This window comes from Danio rerio, chromosome 17 (assembly GCF_049306965.1).
Source record: "Danio rerio strain Tuebingen ecotype United States chromosome 17, GRCz12tu, whole genome shotgun sequence".
NCBI lineage: Eukaryota > Metazoa > Chordata > Actinopteri > Cypriniformes > Danionidae > Danio > Danio rerio.
In genome coordinates, this window is record NC_133192.1 from 45,993,707 (window position 1) to 46,013,795 (window position 20,089).

At 34.5% G+C, this 20,089-nt stretch overlaps 1 protein-coding gene across 6 annotated transcripts in view; it reads right to left on the reverse strand.

Annotated features, from left to right (window-relative positions):
- prkd3 (protein kinase D3) overlaps positions 1-20,089 on the reverse strand; it is a 185,902-nt gene that overhangs the window by 8,166 nt on the left and 157,647 nt on the right. For all 6 annotated transcript variants that reach the window (XM_009293241.4, XM_680391.9, XM_073927830.1 and 3 more), the window contains 8 exons: positions 19,042-19,119; positions 14,018-14,309; positions 12,276-12,328; positions 10,600-10,672; positions 8,764-8,870; positions 8,504-8,665; positions 7,185-7,283; positions 3,138-3,405 (listed from right to left, as the gene is read on the reverse strand). In XM_009293241.4, the coding sequence (XP_009291516.1) occupies positions 3,138-3,405; positions 7,185-7,283; positions 8,504-8,665; positions 8,764-8,870; positions 10,600-10,672; positions 12,276-12,328; positions 14,018-14,309; positions 19,042-19,119 (1,132 nt within the window). The remainder of the gene's footprint in view (positions 1-3,137; positions 3,406-7,184; positions 7,284-8,503; positions 8,666-8,763; positions 8,871-10,599; positions 10,673-12,275; positions 12,329-14,017; positions 14,310-19,041; positions 19,120-20,089) is intronic.

Below are 20,089 nucleotides of genomic sequence, written 5' to 3' on the forward strand. Positions count from 1 at the left end.
TTCCTGTTTTGGGGTTATAACTTATTAGAGCTGTGATTTATTGACCTATACTTGAGTCAGTCACACTAAAAGAGTTTTGAGATTTGGCAAAAAAAAAAAAAATAATAATAATAATACAGCAGCTTTTATTACTAGATGTCCATAGAAGACAAATTGTAAGCTAACCATTTACGGAATTTTAAATAATGGCAATGCTAATTATACAAATTTTTGTCATGCATGACAGCGAAAATGCAATGTTACATCAACAGTTCATGTGTATGTGTGTGTGTGTGTGTGTGTGTGTGTGTGTGTGTGTGTGTGTGTTTTGACTACATTTATATTGATGATGGTTGGCTGCAAGGTCCAGTGTGTGCTTGTGAATAAAGGCTACATCAGAACAGTTTGCCTAGGCAGTGTGCTCTTCAGTGGATCTGCCTTTAGGAGTGTCGTTTGAATTACACTGATCTGAACTAAACTGTACTAAACTGTGATATTTATACTAAACTGAACTGGTGCAGTTTTCTTTTAACTAGAACTACACCTGCATTCTACACTATTCTTATGCCTGTCTGAATTGCTGGAGTGTACCATAATTTAAAATTTTGTGGCTTTTTATTCCCCATTCTTAATCAATATTCTTCATCTGTCTTCTGCTTTAAAATAATGCACAGCCTGAGCCACCATGCAGTAGGTGGCAAATCAATAATGTAAAATTAGGCAAGAGTTTTAAATTGATGAACCAAGAAACAATAATGTAATTAAAAAGACTATTTGAATGATTTTAATTAATATTTTTTCAACGATTTCCATTCATTTTAAGACAGCACAGAATAATTGTCTAAATTGTATACTGGATACAATCCTTAGTATTTTATACTATACAAATATAATTATTTTATCATTTACAGTGCAAATGGAAAGTATTCATAGCAATTCAGTTTTTGTTACAGCTTTATTCCAAAATGGACTAAATTAATTTATTTCGACAAAATTCTACACAAAATACACCATAAAGACAATGTGAAAAAAGATATTATGAAATTGTTGCATATTTATTAAAAATAAAAAACCTGAAAAATCACATGTATATAAGTATTCATAACATTTGCTCAATACTTTGTTGATGCACCTTTGGCAGCAATTACAGTCTCAAGTCTTTTTGAATATGATGCCACAAGCTTGGAACACCTGTCTTTGGGAATTTTTGCCTATTCATCTTTGCAGTACCTATCAAGCTCATGTTCAATAGGATTTAGTCCTGGGCTCTGGCTGGGCCACTCAAGAACATTCAGTTCAGTTGTTGTGAAGCCACTCCAATGATATTTTGGTAGTGTGCTTTGGGTCATTGTCCTGCTGGAAGATGAACCGTCACCCCAATCTGAGGTCAAGAGCACTCTAAAGGAGGTTTTCATTCAGGATGTCCACATTGCTCTATTCATCTTTTCCTCTATCCTGACTAGTCTTACAGTTCCTGCTGCTGAAAAACATCCCCACAGCATGATGCTGCGACCACCATGCTTCACTGTAGCGATGGTAATAGCCTAGTGATGAGTGGTGTCTGGTTTATTTTCAATTGTAACGCCTAGTATTCACTCCAAAGAGTCCAAAAGTTTTAGTCTCTCATACCAGAGATTTTTGTTTCTTATGGTCTGAGAGTCCTTTAGATGCCTTTTGGCAAATTTCAGGTGGGGAGTAGTTTCCGTCTGGCCACTCAACTATACAGGCCTGATTGGTGGATTGCTGCACAGATGGTTGTCCTTCTGTGAGGGTCTACTCCCTCCACAGAAGAATGCTTGAGCTTAGACAGAGTGACCATCAGGTTATTGATCACCTCCCTGATTAAGGCTTTTCTCCCCCGATCACTCAGCTTAGATGGCCGGCCAGCTCTACGAAGAGTCCTGGTGTTTCCAAACATCTTCCACTTAGATGTGATGGAGGCCACTGTGCTTATTAGAACTTTCAGAGCAGCAAAAAAAAAAAAAAAAAATGTGTAACCTTTTCCAGGTTTATGCTTTGAGACAATTCAATTTCTGAGGTCTACAGACAGTTCCTTTGTCTTCATGCATGGTTTGTGCTTTGGCATGCACTGTCAACACTGGGACCTTATATAGACAGGTGTATGCCTTTTCAAACCATGTCCAATCAACTGAATTTACCACAGGTGAACTCCAATTAAGCTGCTGAAACATCTCAAGAATGATCAGCGGAAACAGAATGTATCTGAGCTCAATTTCGAGCTTCACAGCAAAGGCTGTAAATACTTATATACATGTGATTTTTAATAAATTTGTTTTAATACATTTGCAACAATTGCAAAACATCTTTTATCACATTGTCATTATGGATTTTGTGTGTAGAATTTTGAGAAAATAAATTAATTGAATCCATTTTGGAATAAGGCTGTAACATAAAAAATGTAGAAAAAGTGAAGCGCTATGAATACTTTCCGGATGCACTGTATATGCTTTCTAGCTTATCTTTGCCAAAACTGTTCTCCTTTGCAGCTAGCATTTAGCATTGTTTCTAAACAGCAAATATAATGATCCAAGTTAGTGTGAAGGCTGTGTTGAGTCTATTAGAAGGCGCTAAAGCAGACATGTGGGTGTGTAGCTAGGATTATGTATGTTATTGCATGCAGCTCAGCAGCATAATATTTCAGAATCTTCAAGGGACACTCACATGCACTTTGTCTTACCCCCCACGTATAATTCCCCTGGACATCACAAGTCTGTTCAAGTCCAAAACCCAAGCTTATACAAATTTTAGTATTACAAGCAATAATAGTCATAATAATAAAAATACTTGAGATAATATTGTATCAACTTCAGACACAAGATATGCATTATATCGTGACTTGAGTGTATGGTTACACCCCTATTTCATAAACATCACATTATTTTTCATTCAAAAATAAATGGGATAAATGTACCTGCATGAGATAATGTAAGTACGCTGTTTTACTAGTGTTTTTTGGATATCTTAATCTTAATACAGTAAATCTTATCTATAATGTTATTTATTGTGACTTTAATGAGAGGTTTTTGATCAGATAGGACTGATGTCCAAAATGGAGTGCAAAAATAGTGTACAGATCAGAAAACATCCTAAAGGTTATGTCAGAATCAGAGAGAGATGGTGTAGAACTGAACACTGACCTTCAGCAGAGATGTCCTTCCAGGGAGTCGGTGGGTACATGAATGCTGCATTCTGGATTTGGTCATTAATGTCCTCGTCCTCATTGAAGGGGAACGTCCCACTCAAACTGACATAGATAATGACTCCCACTGACCACATGTCAAGAGAACGGTTGTAGCCTTTACTGCGCAGAACCTCTGGGGCTAAATATGCTGGTGTTCCCACAACTGAACGCCGGAAAGACTTCTCCCCGATGATCCGAGCAAAGCCAAAGTCACATAGTTTGACCTGCGACAAAACAGCCAGCTAATTCAGGAAAGTGCTCCGTTTCTTCATGTCTCTTTACAACCTGTATAACTTATTTAGACTTTAGTCATTTTGTAATCACCTCCTGAGAAATCAGTATTTCAATAATTCAGAGACAACCCTGTTCTAGATTTTTCCAAATTTATCCTCATACTTGCAATACACTACACTCATTAAAGTGATATAATGTATACTGTATAGCAAAGCTTTTACCTTAGAGGGCCACAGTGGCGCCCCCAGAAAATTTTCTTAGGGGTGGCCAGAAGAGGCCGCACCAAATCTTGGGGTGGCACACAAAGAAAAATAATGAATTCAGTGTAATGTTATATTTTTGTTTCTGGTAAATGAAATAATGTAGTTTTATTCATTTAATTAATTCTACTTGAAATATTGCAATTTATTCTTTGAAATAATTCAGCAAGTACATGTGCAAACCAAATAAAAATCTATGGTTAGTTTAAAAACACTTTTCATATACTGTATAAATGACTTCTTTTTTTACGTGCCTTTATTGTACATCATACGAGATATGCCATGTCTAAAATTAATGAAGATTAATGAGTTTATTATTCCCAGTGATGGGTTGCAGCTGGAAGGGCATCCGCTGTGTAAAAATGTGCTAGATAAGTTGGCGGTTCATTCTGCTGTGGTGACCCTGGATTAATAAAGGGACTAAGCCGAAAAGAAAATGAATGAAAGAATAATGAGTTTATTAATTACCCAAACAAATGAACAAACTGAACAAAAGGCATTACTATACACACTCACTATACCTAATAATATTATTTATCCATATTGCTTTTTGAACCATTTTATTAATGCAGCTTCTTCTATTGATATACTGTAGCTTAAGGTAAATATTAAATAGCCATTGCTGTCTATTGAAGGTGTGTGTGTGCTGTCAAGGACGATCGGGGAGGGTAGTGGCGGTTCTAGTTTAAATGACACCCTGGGCGAACCACCCTTTACACCCCCACCTCTCTTGAATTGTTAGATTTGTTATTCAATAAATATAAAAATTTATTTATATTTATTCTAAATAAATACAATTAATATTATTATACAATTATTATTCTAAATAAATAACAGAAATTAGTCCTAAATATTACTGGAAAACAACAACTGGAGTGATATGCCAACATCACTTAAGAAACCTTTTGCATGAAAATTAATTATGACAATTCTAAAGAATACAAAAAATGTATTATAGAATTATCTGTGGTCTTAGACCAGATCATGGCTGAGAAATCATGTTATAAAGTCTTACCTCCCTGACTCATTATCCCTCCTTTCTGCTTTAAAGGCATGCTTAGTGAAATTAACATCATCATCATCATCATCATCATCATATTATATAAACTTTAAACGACTTAAAAACTCGCTGCGTGCCGACACTTCTGCACAAAAGGCTGTTACTCCGGTTTCACGGCGCATGAGCGGTGCCTATTATGTCGGCGTGCATGCAAACAACCATCCGGGATTCACACAGGAGTGCGTGAGGCGCGCGGGAATGGTTTTCCGCGCGCATGCGTCAGTTTGCTTTCACCAGCATTGAACCAGAGGGGGAGAGCTAGGTCAGTAACACCAACAATAATTTAGTGACTGCATTTTATTTATTTATTTATGTATTTATTTATTTATCTAAATATTGGGAATTTATAAGTTCATTTAAATCAATAATGTCAACCGCAAAATTATATTGGGGTGGCCACAGGGGTGGCCAGAGTTTACCGAGGGGTGGCCGTGGCCACCCCTGGCCACCCCTTGGAGGCGCCCCTGGAGGGCCATATTATTTTAGACATTTAAGTATGTTTAACTTTATCCTCGTGCATACAGTAAAACTACATAAAGCGATATAAAAATGGTGATATAAACACTACCTGACAAAAGTCTTGTTGCCTATTTAAGTTTTAGGAATAACAAATAATAACTTCTAGTTAATCATTTAGTGTGCATAGTGACTTATATGAAAGGCAAAGGCCTCTAGATTACGCTTTTTTTACACAAAAAAAAAAAAAAAAAAAAAAAAAAAAAAAAAAAAAAAATATATATATATATATATATATATATATATATATATATATATATATATATATATATATATATATATATATATATATATATATATATATATAGGGGTGCCTTGGTTTTTAATTATTTAAAGTGTACAGTGTAGAGTTCAATGTACAGTGTAGAATATAAATTCATAGTCCAGTGGAAACAGAATAAATATAATGACTGCATCCATACATCTCTGTAATGACTCACATACCTTATTAATAAAGTCATCTGGAATGGCAAAGAAAATGTTCCTGAAGAACTCCCAGAATTCATCAAAATTCTTTGGATTCATCTTCCATGCCTCCTCCTTTATTTTACCCAACAATGCTACAATTTTACTTAACAATGTTCATTTCTGTTAACTGGGCTGGCAATCCTGGAGCACCTGGACTTTCTTTGCTTGCAGGAAGTTTGATGTAGAGGCTGAAGTATGAGAAGGAGCACTCTCCTGCTAAAGACTGCCCTGCAGTGGTTTGTAATGTAATGGGCAGCCAAATGTCCTGATACCTCATGCTGTTGATGTTGTCACCTACTCTGCAGATCTCCCACACGACCCCATACTGAATGTGACCCCAAACCATGATTTTTCCATGATTTCTTTTACTGATTTCTGTTAGAAAATTGTGTCCATGTGGGTTCCAAAAAGTCTTCCACAGTATTTGTGATGATAGGAATGCAGCTCACCAGACGAATAATCAGAAAAATCTACCATCAGAAACTTTTCCAAATGATCAACTAGAACTAAAGTTATTATTTGCTGCTCTTACAACTGGGATTGATAACAAGATCTTTGTCAGGGAGTGTACAGTATGTGTGTCTATATATACAAGACACTGACATTTAAAAGGTTACCTAGGTTAATTAGATTAACTAGGTGGGTTAGGGTAATTAGGCAAGTTATTGTATAATGATGGTTTGTTCTGTGGACAATCAAAAGAAAAAAATTGCTTGAAGAGGCTAATATTTTTGTCCCTAAAATAATTTTTAAAAATTAAAAACTGCTTTTATTCAAGCCAAAATAAAACAAATAAGAATATTATAAAAATATTTTCAGGCATACTGTAAAATTACCTTGCTCTGAAATAATTAAAAAAGAAAAAAAATCAAAGGGGGGCAATATATATATACAGTAAAGTTGAATTACAGTACAGTACAGAACTATTAGCCCCTTTTTGAATTATTTTTTCTTTTTTAAATATTTCCTAAATGAAGTTTAACAGAGCAAGGAAATTTTCACACTATGCCTGATAAACGTTTTTTTTCTTCTGAGGAAAGTCATATTTATTTTATTTCGGCTAGAATAAAAGCAGTTTTAATTTTTTAAAAACCAATTTGGGAAAAAGTTATTAAGTTATTAGCCTCTTTGAGCCAATTTTTTTTCGTTAGCCTACAAAACAAACCATCATTATACAATAACTTGCCTAATTACCCTGATCTGCATAGTTAACCCAATAATCTTAGTTAAGTCTGTATTAAAACAATCTTCACCTCTGTTAAACCCAAATTGGGGAAAAAAAAAAATATATATATATATATATGTATGTATGTATGTATATATATTCAATACTTAGATCTTCATGCAAAACTGAATTTATTTCTGTAAATGTTGCATTAAAACAAATTCTCTTGTAAAGGGGTTTATTCATCCCAATTTGGTAACTTGGTGTTATTATATGTTAATATATATGACTTTTGTTTACCTGAGGAAAAGGCTCAGCAGATGCCAACAGCACATTTTCTGGCTTCAGGTCACAGTGAACAATATTCTTGAAATGAAGATGTCTCAAAGCCACAAGGATCTAAGACAGTGAAGAAGAGAAATATTATTAATATATTAATTATTATTATTATTATTAGAATAATTATTATCCATGCAGGCATCAACCAGATGATGAAGCTTTAAAGTGTTAGTTTGCAAAAAAGGAAATTTATGTTATTAATTAATACATCAGTGAGCAGTGCTCTTGTGGGAATAATGACATTAAGCCATAGTTGAGTCACCTCTACTGCTACATTCTTAATCACCCTATTCAGCTCCCGCTAGATCAGTTCTTTTGTTTGTGGTGATTTAAAAAAAAAAAAAAAAACATTTTCTTGATTTATAAGAAGATAGAAAGACTTGCGCAGAAGAAAGATCATTACTCCCTCTACCGCTCTTTAACTTTGCATTTTCATTAAGTTTGTAATGTAGTAAAGACTGTTTTTTTCCTCTCGCACCCTGCTTTTAACATGTAAATGTTTTTTGGACATAAACACACAAACTATAAAGTGTGGCAGTTCATTTAAACGATTATACAGCAGCTGTCACTGCCTTTACTGTTTCTGTCTCATGTAGCAAATCCAATAACATGGGTAGTGGCAATAGTCTCTCTCAATATCTATACTTAATAATTTGATGATTAAAACTAATATACCTTAAGGATCATATTTAAGTTTTTATTACAGCTTACTCAGGCAATCACCTGGCTTTATAATTCTTAATGAGACTAAAGCTTAATGAGTAAAACATCTATAATTAATGAACATGGGCTTAATGCAATATAATTTTGGATCTGTAAATTCATTTTATGTGTGGATTTATAGTAGGTTAGCAGGGTGTTTGAAAAAAATGAATGGTGCACCAATACTTTTTATTGTTTTTTTTATTAGTAACATTTTACTGTGCAAAATAGACAACTTTAAAAAAGCACATGGCTTAAAACTGTTGAGCCTTTTAATGTTAAGCAAATAGCACTGACATTAAGCTACAGGGTAAAATCAAAGCTATTCAATGTTTTTGCTATTTATTTTCATTGAAACGGCAGCCTCTGAAACCACAGACAGAAGCATACGAGCCACATCACAGCAGCTCTGTGGCTTTAGACCATGGCTAATGGATGAGCTCCTGTGGCCCTCAGGGGCCCCACAGCTCTAACCAGCACTCTGATTCATCTCTAGATGAGATCCAGATCATAGCCTTGTCTCTGTGCTACAGATAAACCAGAAGAAAACTAATCTGAAGAGAAATACGTGCACAAACCTGTGTGACCAGAAACTTGGTGATGCGCTCTGGAAGTTTGCTCTTCTCGCTGGACAAGATCATCTCCAGCATGTCGCCATGAAGTTTCTCCATCACAACAAACACTCGCTCTGGGGTCTCGAACATACATTCCAGGTTTACTATCCCAGGATGGTGCAAATTCTACAAAAAAAAGAACAATATGCACATTACATGACAACAGCAGTTTGAACCTAAAGATTAAGAATGGCATTTCCATAATCATCAAAAAAGATGATTACCTGTAAAATGGCCACCTCATTTCTCAGCTGGCTCTCTTGTTTGGTGGGAAACCTCATTTTATCTATGACCTTGATGGCCACATCTCTTCCTGTTTTTCTGTGTTTCCCTTGAAAACAGACATAACAAAATGCACACATTTTAAATGAAATAACACCTATAAAAAAACATTAGGTTGCAAGTGAAAAATAGAATAGATGTATTGAATTTATCAAAATGTTTTTGGTGTGTATAGTATATACTTTGTAGTGAGCATATAAACCCTGCAAATTGCAGACAATATGAACACAAAATCTGTTATGTTTTGTCGGTTCAACATTTCATTTGTAAATGTGCAAATATACTTTCAGACATGCAACGCATTTTAAAAATAGTTAGGACAGCAGCAACTTAGGTAAATTGGTTAAAAAATGATGTGATTTGAAACAGGTGTTGTCAACAGGTGATTTTAATTATGAGTTGGTACAAAAGAATCATCCAAGATAGGTCTAGTCCCTTAGGAGCAAAGATGGATGGATTATTGCCAGTTTGCAAACAAATATGTGAAAAAATTATTAAGATGCTTAAAAACAATGTTCCCCAAAAAAGATTGGAGGACATTTGGATAATTTAAAGATTTAAGGAATTTGGATGAATTTAAGTGCATCAGTTGCACAACAGTGCAGGCCTAAGTTGAACAACCGTGATCTCTGATCCCTCAGGCAGCTCTGCGTCAATAATCCTCATTTAATTTTAAGTGTTATCAATTCATGGGCTCAGGATTACTATGGCCCACAATGCATAGTTACATCCACAAATGGCAGTTAAAACTGTTAAAAAAAAAAAAAAACTATGTTAATGATGTCTACTAGTAGTACTGTGGTCAGATAAATGAGTATTTCAGGTATTTTTGGGGAGAAATGGACACTGTGCTCCAGACCAAAGAAGAAAAGGATCATCCAGATTTTTACCAGGAACAAGTCCAAATGCCAGAGCCTGCATTAAGTTATGTCAGTACCCTTAAAGTCCTGGCTGTTGAGAAAGAGGATACTGGCCTGCCTGCAGTCTCAACATGTCCCCAATAGAGAATGTGTAGCACATTTCGAATCGCAAAATGTGACCATGAAGACACAGTACTGTTGCCCACCTTAAGAATTTTGCAGAAAGGATGGGTCAAAATTACACCTTAAATACTTCATCACTTAGTGCTTTTAGTCCCTCAACGTCTTTAAGTGTTGTGAAAAGGAATGGCAACATTACAAAGTGGTAGATGCTATACTGTTTCAAAATTTTTTTTAATGTGTTGCAAGAACCACAATTGGAATGTGTTTATTTTGAAAAAACAAAAACAAAAAAAAAACAACAACAACAACAACAAAAATCATGAGGAACACATTAAATAATGTTTGGTGTATTGCCTGCAATGAAACACAAGTCAAAATAAATTTAGAAATCACTACTTTCTTTTTGTATTTGTGTTTTCCATACCTTCCCAACCTTTTTTGATTTGGGGTTGTAAATATATATAAGGAATCAAACTGATCAATAATCCATTGTAAAAAATGGATATGAATCAATTTAAGCCAGTTAAAAAAATTTATTTGTAGGTTATCTAAAATAAAAAAAAATATATATATATAAAAAAATAACAATCTTATAGAGAAACAAAATAACTTAAAGTTTGTAATTACATTTTTACATCTAAAAATTGAATCTGTCAATTAAATATAATTTCTCACGAGAGACATAGATGCACATTTTAGACAAGGTTAATAGTACATATTTTAAGAATTTTAGTATGTATGTTTATGTGATTTTCAGAGATTTTATCAAGTAAATGAACAATTGTAAGAATGTACCTCCGTAAACGATGCCGAACTGTCCAGAGCCCAACACTTCATCAGCAAAGATCTGATAGATTGAGCTGATATCCTAAACACAGAAGAAGGCATGGCAGAAGATTTACTCAGCCACTAAGTAACTATTCATATCACATACGTATCACATATGCAAGGCTAATGATACCAATGAAATTGTTATTTTTTCCTTTATAAGAACATAACAAATTATCTGATTTTTGTTAGGTCTTACAATTTGAAAAATAAAGATTAACAACTACATATAGTATGAACTTAAGTATGTTAATCAAATCAAATTTCTAAATTGAACATCAGCAGAATTGTGAGCACTTTGTTGGTCTGGTGGTGTATTACAGAACTATTACAATTTATCATATCTGTTTGGTAAGCTTGGTAAAAAGCTATTCATCTTAACTACAGATAGGAAGGTGACATTACAGAAACATTCTAACTTGACAAAAAAATACATAAAAACAACTGAACTTTAGAGCAACCCAATAGCTGTCCTAACTTTAAAATTATTTGAAATATATTGAAAAGTAAAAACATTAAGTCTCTTGGATGGACCCTGAATACTGTATGTGTGACCTTTCCATGATAAAACACTTATAATTATAGACTTCTGTGCAACATAGTATTACAATTAACACAGAAACTGTTACCAGCATTACGGAGTCCAACAAAGTATCACAGAGCATTATTGGCTATAGTGAGAGGGCGCAATGACTTTTTTTTTGTTGTGTGTTTTACTTTTTCCTGATGGTTTTATCCAATTTATTTAGGTTACTCATTAGCTGCATGTGCAGTGTTGGCTGTTTGGTAACAAAACTGAAAGTGAATTTTGAAACTGGATGACAAAATTTTACATTTTGTAACTACAGTAAAGATACGATAAGAATCCAAAACCAAGTTTAGACTTGGTAATATATACTTGGTAATATATATTACGAACCTGTGAAAAAAAGAATCCTGATTTAACACATTATATCTTAAATTAATGCCTAAGATAAGAAACTTTCTATAATATGTCCACTAGAGCAGAGGTGGTCAACCCCGCCCTTGAGGGCCGGTGTCCTGCACAGTTTAGCTCCAACTCTAATCAAACACACCTGCTTATAGATTTCTAGTGCTCTTGAAGACACTGATTAGCATGTTCAGGTGTGTTAGATTAGTGTTGGAGCTAAACTGTGCAGGACTCCAGCCCTCCAGGACCGAGTTTGCCTACCCCTGCACTAGAGGCTTCAGGTAACAAAACTGGGTTAAGCAATAAAACAATGGTCCCAAACAAAGCAGTAAATCTAAAACAGTATTTCTGAAAATCAAGGTGTTTAAAAGTCAAGTCATATTTCAGACCCTAACCTTGATTGAAATGCTGTGGTGAGCGCTGTAAAAAAAAAAAAAAAAAAAAAAACTTTAAAACTCCTTAAAAATGATCTGAGAGACTAACCTTGAATAATAAATACTGAATATTTTCAGTACATTCAACTCAAATTTCTCTGTTTCTCTGTATACAGTTAAATTCATGATTATTAACACCCACAAACGTTGTATTTCCTCTCTTAGTTCTTCATAGTTATCTTGCGGCGTGACTTGACCATGAACATGACCGAACATGCAGAAGTGTGAATAATGAGAGTGTTTAGTTGTGAAATATTGTAACACAGTTAAACACTCACCACATTTTCCTGGATTTGACTGTTTGATACAGAAATGCTGATGGACAGTTCCTCTGAAATACACACGCAAACACAAAAATAGTGTGATGATCTTTGGATTACTTTTGTTAATACATAGAGATAATGTAAATTTGTATTTGAAAAACATGTCACAGAAAAATTGATAAATTTGTAATTTGTATCACATCCAAGACACAAAACAAATTGTAACTTGTCACAAGCTTTGTCATTTAACTTTGTAATCACTCAACCCTAATTTCCTTTTTGACTGTGTGAATAATATAAACAAAGAATATCTGAAAAATTTAATAAAATGTAAATTTCTCAAAGAACAACACGGCTGAGCTGAACAGTAATTCTCTAATGTGTTTTCTGTTTATTTTTCAGGCTGGATTTGGCCTGGTTACTCTGCTCTACAGGCCAAACCTTAATTAAGCATGTCACTCTTCGGTGGGCTGAAATCTCCTCTGAATACTGAATCAAAAGTGTGTTTGCTTCGTAACTAAACAGCTTTCATTAATCCAGACCTGTCAAACCTTTTTAATCTTTTGTCTCTCAACACAATTAAATAGAGGTGCATCAGGATATTAAAAAATAAAGCTCTGCTGTTTACTCTCCACAACTGCAAATCTGCCTAAAATGCACCATTCAAACATTATTAATGGTGCATTTTTTAATTTTTTTATTTTTTCTCCAGCTCTATTTTTTAATATGCTTTAAACTTTTTCGTTTCTTATTATCTATTATTATCGCATCTCTCTTTTGAGTGTTTTATGATTAATAACTTCATCGTCAAACAACAATCATGTCTAGATGTACATGCTAGATGAAAAAATGCTAGATGTACATAACCAAAAATGACGATTATTGCAAAATACCATTTCAAAATACCATCTGATAGATCTGTCTGTCTGTCTGTCTGTCTGTCTGTCTCTCTATCTGTCCATCTGTCCGTCCGTCCGTCCGTCCATCGATCTCCATCCATCCATCCATCCATCCATCCATCCATCCATCCATCCATCCATCCATCCATCTATCTATCTATCTATCTATCTATCTATCTATCTATCTATCTATCTATCTATCTATCTATCTATCTATCTATCTATCTCCATCCATCCATCCATCCACATACAGATAAAGTCAAAACTTTTAGCCCTCCCTATTATCCCTATTAACCCAGATATACCTTTAAATGTAATATTAAGTACTGTAATTATGGAAAAGATAATAAAACAGTTAATAGACATTAATTATTAAATCTATTATGCTTAGAAATGTGTTTTTAAAACGTATTTCTGTTATTAGGGGGAAAAATATACAGGGGGCTAATAATTTAAGATGGCTAAAAATTCTGACTTTAACAATATACTATATATATCCGTTTGTAATTATTTTTGATATTTACAACAAAATGAAAAGTAATTCCTTTTATTTATCATATTATTAATCTTTTAAATATTTTATCATTTTTTATATTTAAAAGGTGTAAATAAACTTTCATATTATAAAGTATATTGAAGGACATTTTACAAGAAAATACATTATCAGTCATCTTAAATTGTGTGACTTGCTGTTTCTCTTCACTTTCAGCAACAGATTACTGAGTGAATACTGTTTCAAAGTAATTCTTACTCAAATTTTTCACTGTAGTATAAATTTTGAGCCACTAAAACTGTATTAAGTTAAATATCAATTTTTTTTTCTGTTTAATGGCAGAAAGAGCCATTTTCAGTACTCACTGTGATCTTTGCTCTGGCCTGCAGCAGTGCCCACACTGGGCTGTGGTGTGACAGGAACAGGCATCAGGGCCTGGCGAATAGCCCTCTCCCAGCTCTGAGCCACCTCCAGCCCCACTCCTCCAGTAGCAAGAGCAGGGCTGTGGATGTGCAGGTGGGGCCCGCCAGTGTTTTCCCCCACGTAGTACACCATAGTGGCAGTGATGATCTCAAAGCAGTGTGGGTTGCCGCCCAAGGCTAAACTACCAAAGTCCCGTGCGACCTCCACTTGCAGGATCTCTGACAGGGGAATCTCCTGTAGGTCAGAAAATGAGTCACAAGTTCAGGCGCTGACTCACAGATGCTCCGATAACAAAGTTTAGACCACTAATCCACCTCACATTTGTCTGAAATGAGTGTTACATACAAGGAAACCTTCCAGCTGAAATTTACAAAGTTCATCAAATCCAAATTGTGACCAAGATTCTGCTGGTGTGAAGAAAACACCGGTCAATCCAAGGTTCAAACAATTTTCTTAAAGTCTTCACTAAGGACCAAAATCCTAATGTGCTCAGTCTGATTTTGGCTGTCTCTAAAAATTCATTATTCCAAGTACTTTCCAAGTCCACGTGTTTCCTCCAGGTTCAAACTGACAATTTCAAGTTTTCTTCATCACATGTAAACAGAATGAGCTTTGTCTTTGTTCAGTCTCCAAACGCAGCTGAAGGCTACAGTCTGGCCTTGATCCCCATTGACAATGCGAAAAACGATGCACCAAGTGTGATTGTGAAGTCTCTTAAGGGGCCACCTTCAGCTCTGCCCCTTAACTTGCTTTTAGGAAAACAGTAGCTGTGGCCAATCAGAGCAAATGCTGTGCCTGTGGTCTCTGAATACAAGATGAAGTACTTGTGGTTTGCTGGCTGAATCATGTGACTCAGCTCTATGAAGAGCTACATGATTACAGGGCAGCAGCGCAGCAGCAGTGTGTTAGAGTATGAGTGTGTAGGCAAGTCTTTCTCTAACCACCGATACATTATATAGGAGGGTGGGCTGTGGTTATCTTGAAAAAAGGACTGAAAGCCCCCTACCCAAAAACCAAAAGTAGAGGGCTGCAGTCTTCAAAGAGGATGCTATGATTTTCAAATGCTATAGATGAAAATCAAATGCGGGTTCATGTCTCACCCTATACTTTAAATGTAAAGCATGAGGAAATCATAAAACTGCCTCGTTGTGCTAAGTGTGCCGTCTAACTATTGATATAGTTTAGGAAAAATTAGAACAATTAAAACTTTGTTACCAAATCGCTTTAGTCATTTTATAGTATGGTGTTAAGTGATGCTAAATCTAACAAAACCAAATAAACTTGTCAGGAATTTGCATTCATGTCTTAATATCCAAGTAAGACGAGTTTTAGAGTTAAAATCCAAGCTGATGATAAAGTGGTGTGTAAAAAAGTCTTAAATACACCTTAAGGTCTCACCAAGGCACTGACTTGGACTTTACAGCAGGGAATACAGAGGAGCTGCTCCAGGAATATTCACAAAAACAGGAACATTCAAGACCAATCACACAGTGCCAAAACTGTTTGATCATAATACAGCCAAACAGCTTAATACTAATACTGCTGAACACAAAAGAAGATATATTGATACACATCAATTTCAATAGATGGTTTTCTGTTTATCTACAGGTTACCAAGATTACTCAAAAACAAAGAAACTCCTTAAGCTTCAGAACAACCTGTCGGTGAAAATGATGATTATATTTTTCGTTTTGGGTGACCTACTCCTTTAAATAGATTTTTAGCAAGGAAACCAATTGTATGTATTTTTTGTAAAGTATATATTGAAAGGGTTCATACACATTTTTACTCTTAAGATTCCATGACTTTTCCAGAACTTTCAAGTACATTTTCTTGACGTAATGTTTCAGCTAATGTCTACATATACATGGTAAAAAAAAAAAAAAAAAAAAAAAAACAATGACGCTCAAATTTATTAGAGCATATCATAGAACAAGCAACAATCTATTTTGTTTAAATTTCTTTTTATATCTATGTAAAATACATTTTGATAATGCTTACACAGCACTAACAATGTCAGAGCAAGTTTTTGGCCAAGGACAGAAAATAAGTACAACTAACCTTTATTCAAGTTAGGGTTGCATAATATATCGTTTCAGCATCGATATCGTAACCTGTTAAATAATCTGGTGAAATTGTATTCATATCACCATATATATCACAGAAATACAAAATATGGTAATGTCAGATTTTTCCAATAGCATGCAGCCCTAATTCAAGTATACAAATATTTGTTTAACTAATTTCCTTGACTTTTTCAAAACTTTGTGGGTTTTTCTGTTTTTACAAAACTTTTCAAGGCCTGAAAAATGTCATGTCAAAACTCCATGGCTTTTCCAGGTTTTCCATGACCGTATGAACCCTGCATTGAGATTTAAAATTTAACGAACCCTAAACCTAACTTGTTCTAACCCTAACCATTTAGTAAGTATGTAATTATTTGTATACTGCATAGTTAAATTGATAGTTACAATGTAACAAGTTAACCAATGAAAAGTTAAATTAAAAATGCATATTAAAAAATTAAGTTTAACCAATAAGTTATTATTCTTGTTTTATTTATAACAGTACTAAAACTAGATCATCACACTACAAAGTGACACCGAAGCACTTCCTGACAAGATTATTATAGTTATACATTTTAACCTAATTTGTTTTATTTTGATACTAATTTTAAATTTGCTGTCCAATTCAGTTTAAATTTAGTTCATTACATCAATGGCTTTGCTAGTTTCAGTTTAGCTTTTTTATTTAGTGCATGCATTTCTATTTAGTATGTATATTTAGTTTCAGTTTTCAGTCATTTATTCGTTTTCTTTTCAGCTTAGTCCCTTTATTAATCTAGGATTGCCACAATGGAATGAACCACCAACTTATCCAGTACATGATTTACGCAGCGGATGCCCTTCCAGCCGCAACCCATCACTGGGAAACACTCATTCACTCTCATTCACACACACACATTACAGACAATTTAGCTTACCCAATTCACCTGTACCGCACATCTTTGGACTGTGGGGGAAACTGGAGCATCCAGACGAAACTCACGCGATCTCGGGGGGAACATGCAAACTCCAGACAGAAACTGACCCAGCCGAGACTTGAACCAGTGACCTTCTTGCTGTGAGGCGACAGCACTATCTACTGCGCCCCTAGTTTTAGTTTTAGCAACTATAGTTTAGCAGAGTTAATAGAACACATCCAGTTTCAAGCAAGGTTACCTTTAATGTTTGCACAGCTTACATGGACTATTGTGCAAACGTCTTATTAATAGCTTGAACAAACACTGAACCCAAAACCTTATAAAATGCAATACAAATGAAGAACAGACAGATGTGGATTTATGTTGATTAAAGAGGTGGTCCACTAAGATATAATTTTTTTAAACTTTAGTTCATGTAATGTAGATGTGTAAACACAAACAAAATATTTGAATGTCACTGCAAAAGGAGACATTGGCTTTTGCAGAATTAGCTTAGCAAAGCCAACAGCGAACAAAGTTTGACTACAGAAAAATACATTCAGGTTAATGGAGTCATTAACTCTTTAGGTTTCATGCATACATCCCGTGCATCGAAGGGGCGTGGCAGGAGGCGCTGTAATGTTATAGCAGAGAAAGCTAAAATACCATCCAAACTAAGTTTAGTGCTGGATTCAGCTAAAAACTCTTTAAAGAAAGAGCAGCTCCAACCATAATAGAAGAAGATGTGGATTGTGAACCACAACCTGTAAGTATTTTATTTGTTAAAGTAACATCCATAGTTTCTAGCATTAACAGTATGTTGCAGAAAGGATGTATACAAGGATGCAAACAATGAGAAATGCTGTTTGGCACAGTTAACAATTTAGCTACATATTTATATGTATTTGTCAAACCCATGTAAACAACCACAATCTTCACAAGCGTCTTCATTGTCTCTCTATACTGCCGCTTTCCATGCTCTCCACAAAAGATATGTGAACGTTTCATATTACTTAAACATGCTTATTCTGAATATATATGAAAGGCACTTGTCAGATTTTATTTTAGGGGCAGGCATGAGATTCAGCTGTGTCCTCTTCATTTTCTAGCTGATTCAGGCTCAAACTGATACAGCTACACTGACTGGCAGTATTTACACAACTGCAAAGCTTGTGTAAGTTGAGGCATGCCACTTTCTCATGACGTGGAGCCAATCTACGAATCACAGGGCAAGCTTTCGGTGGAGGTTTTCGTGTTAGCGGATAAGCAGTATTTAAATAAAGTAAGATATATGAAAAAAATAGTGTGCTTTTTAAATGTTTTTTTACAAATGAAGCATGAGCACACATTGCTTTGCACCCCATAAACACAACCAAGCCTTAAAAATAAACTCTGGACCACCCCTTTTAGAAAATATGTTTATGTATTGCATTATGCTTGACATATGACAGATGTGTGTAAAAGTGCCATCTACTGGTACTTCCATAAACAGATGAAGCTGAGATTTTCCATTACAGTGCTTTTTAAATGTGAAAATGATTATTTTTTTTATTTTATTTCAGTGACTGTTGCTAGTTTTTCATTTAATTTTTATTTTATTGTTTTAGTCTTACTTTTAGTTTATGTTTAAAAAAACATTGCTTCCTGTATCTCACTGTATCTTCCTGTATCTCAAGTGAAGCAGAGGAAGATGGGTATTTCTGTGGTACTTATTGTACCACAAACACTCACTGCTGTTTATAAAAGGGAAAAACTTTGTCTGCAATACCCCATATTAATTATAATGTTTTGACATTAAAAGGTCAAAGATGGACAGCAGATTATCGTTTTCAGTAGTAACACATGAGCAATATTATAATTACCTATGTCATTCTAAAGGTTACTCTAAACAACATTACACATGAATGTCACATTTTTCAGCCAACACAGCATCACAGTTGCACTTTAATACACTTCATTTGATGTCACTAAAGTGTTTTAGTTCAATGTGAGTAGATCTCTTACTTTGTAATATTTGGCTCCTGAGTCGTTCTGAAACAGAGTCAGACACTTGCTATCCAGTCTCCAGTAGTGTCTCTTTCTCTGAAGACAAAACACATTTAAACATTCAGTCATGACATAGACTTGATATGGACTGCATAATTAATCCAACACTGTCAAGACACCCAAGACAACGCTGAAACCATTATGTACATTAGCAGATTTTAATGCATACCTACAGAAAAGGTAAACTTGTATAGGTTGAAAGTGATACAATGTAGAGGCCATATTATAAATATATAAATTTATAATAATAATTTATATATTTTAAATTATAATCATATAAACAGTTGAAGTAAAAAATATAAGCCTTCCTGTGGTTTTTATTTTAATTTTTTCAAATACTTCCCAAATGATGTTTAACAGAGCAATGATTTTTTCACAGTATTTCCTAATTTTTTTTCTTCTGGAGAAAGTTTAATTTTAAAATTATAATGAATATTAATCAAAGGTGAGCTAATAATTCTGAAATACACTGTATAAAAGGCACATGACCATTAAAAAAGTCAGATGGTAATGTGACTAAACTATTTCTCTTTTAGGTAAGTTAGGATTATCTAATTAATTTCTATTTTGCTTAATAGCAGAATAACGAGAGAGATATTTTTTCTGAGAAATTGTTATAACTTGAAATTCAAGTTTACATACAATAAGATTATTATGCCTCTGAAAAAGCTCAGGTGATGATATCAAGGTTTTGGAAGTTTCTGATTGGAGGCATAACTGTAGAATAGTATTTCAAGAAAACCTCAAACACACTGCTTCCTTGTGTGTTAACATGGGAAAATCAACAAGCCAGAATAAAAAAAAAAAGCCAGATTACAATTTGCTAAATTACACTGGGAAAAAGAATCATTGTTTGAGACAGGTCCTGTGGTCTGATGGAACTAAAAATTGAACTGTTTGGAAATAATGACCAGTGTTACGTTTGGGGACAAAGGGGAAAGCTTAAAAGCCTAGGAACACCATCCCAACTGTGAAGTATGGGGGCGGCAGCATCATGTTGTGGGGC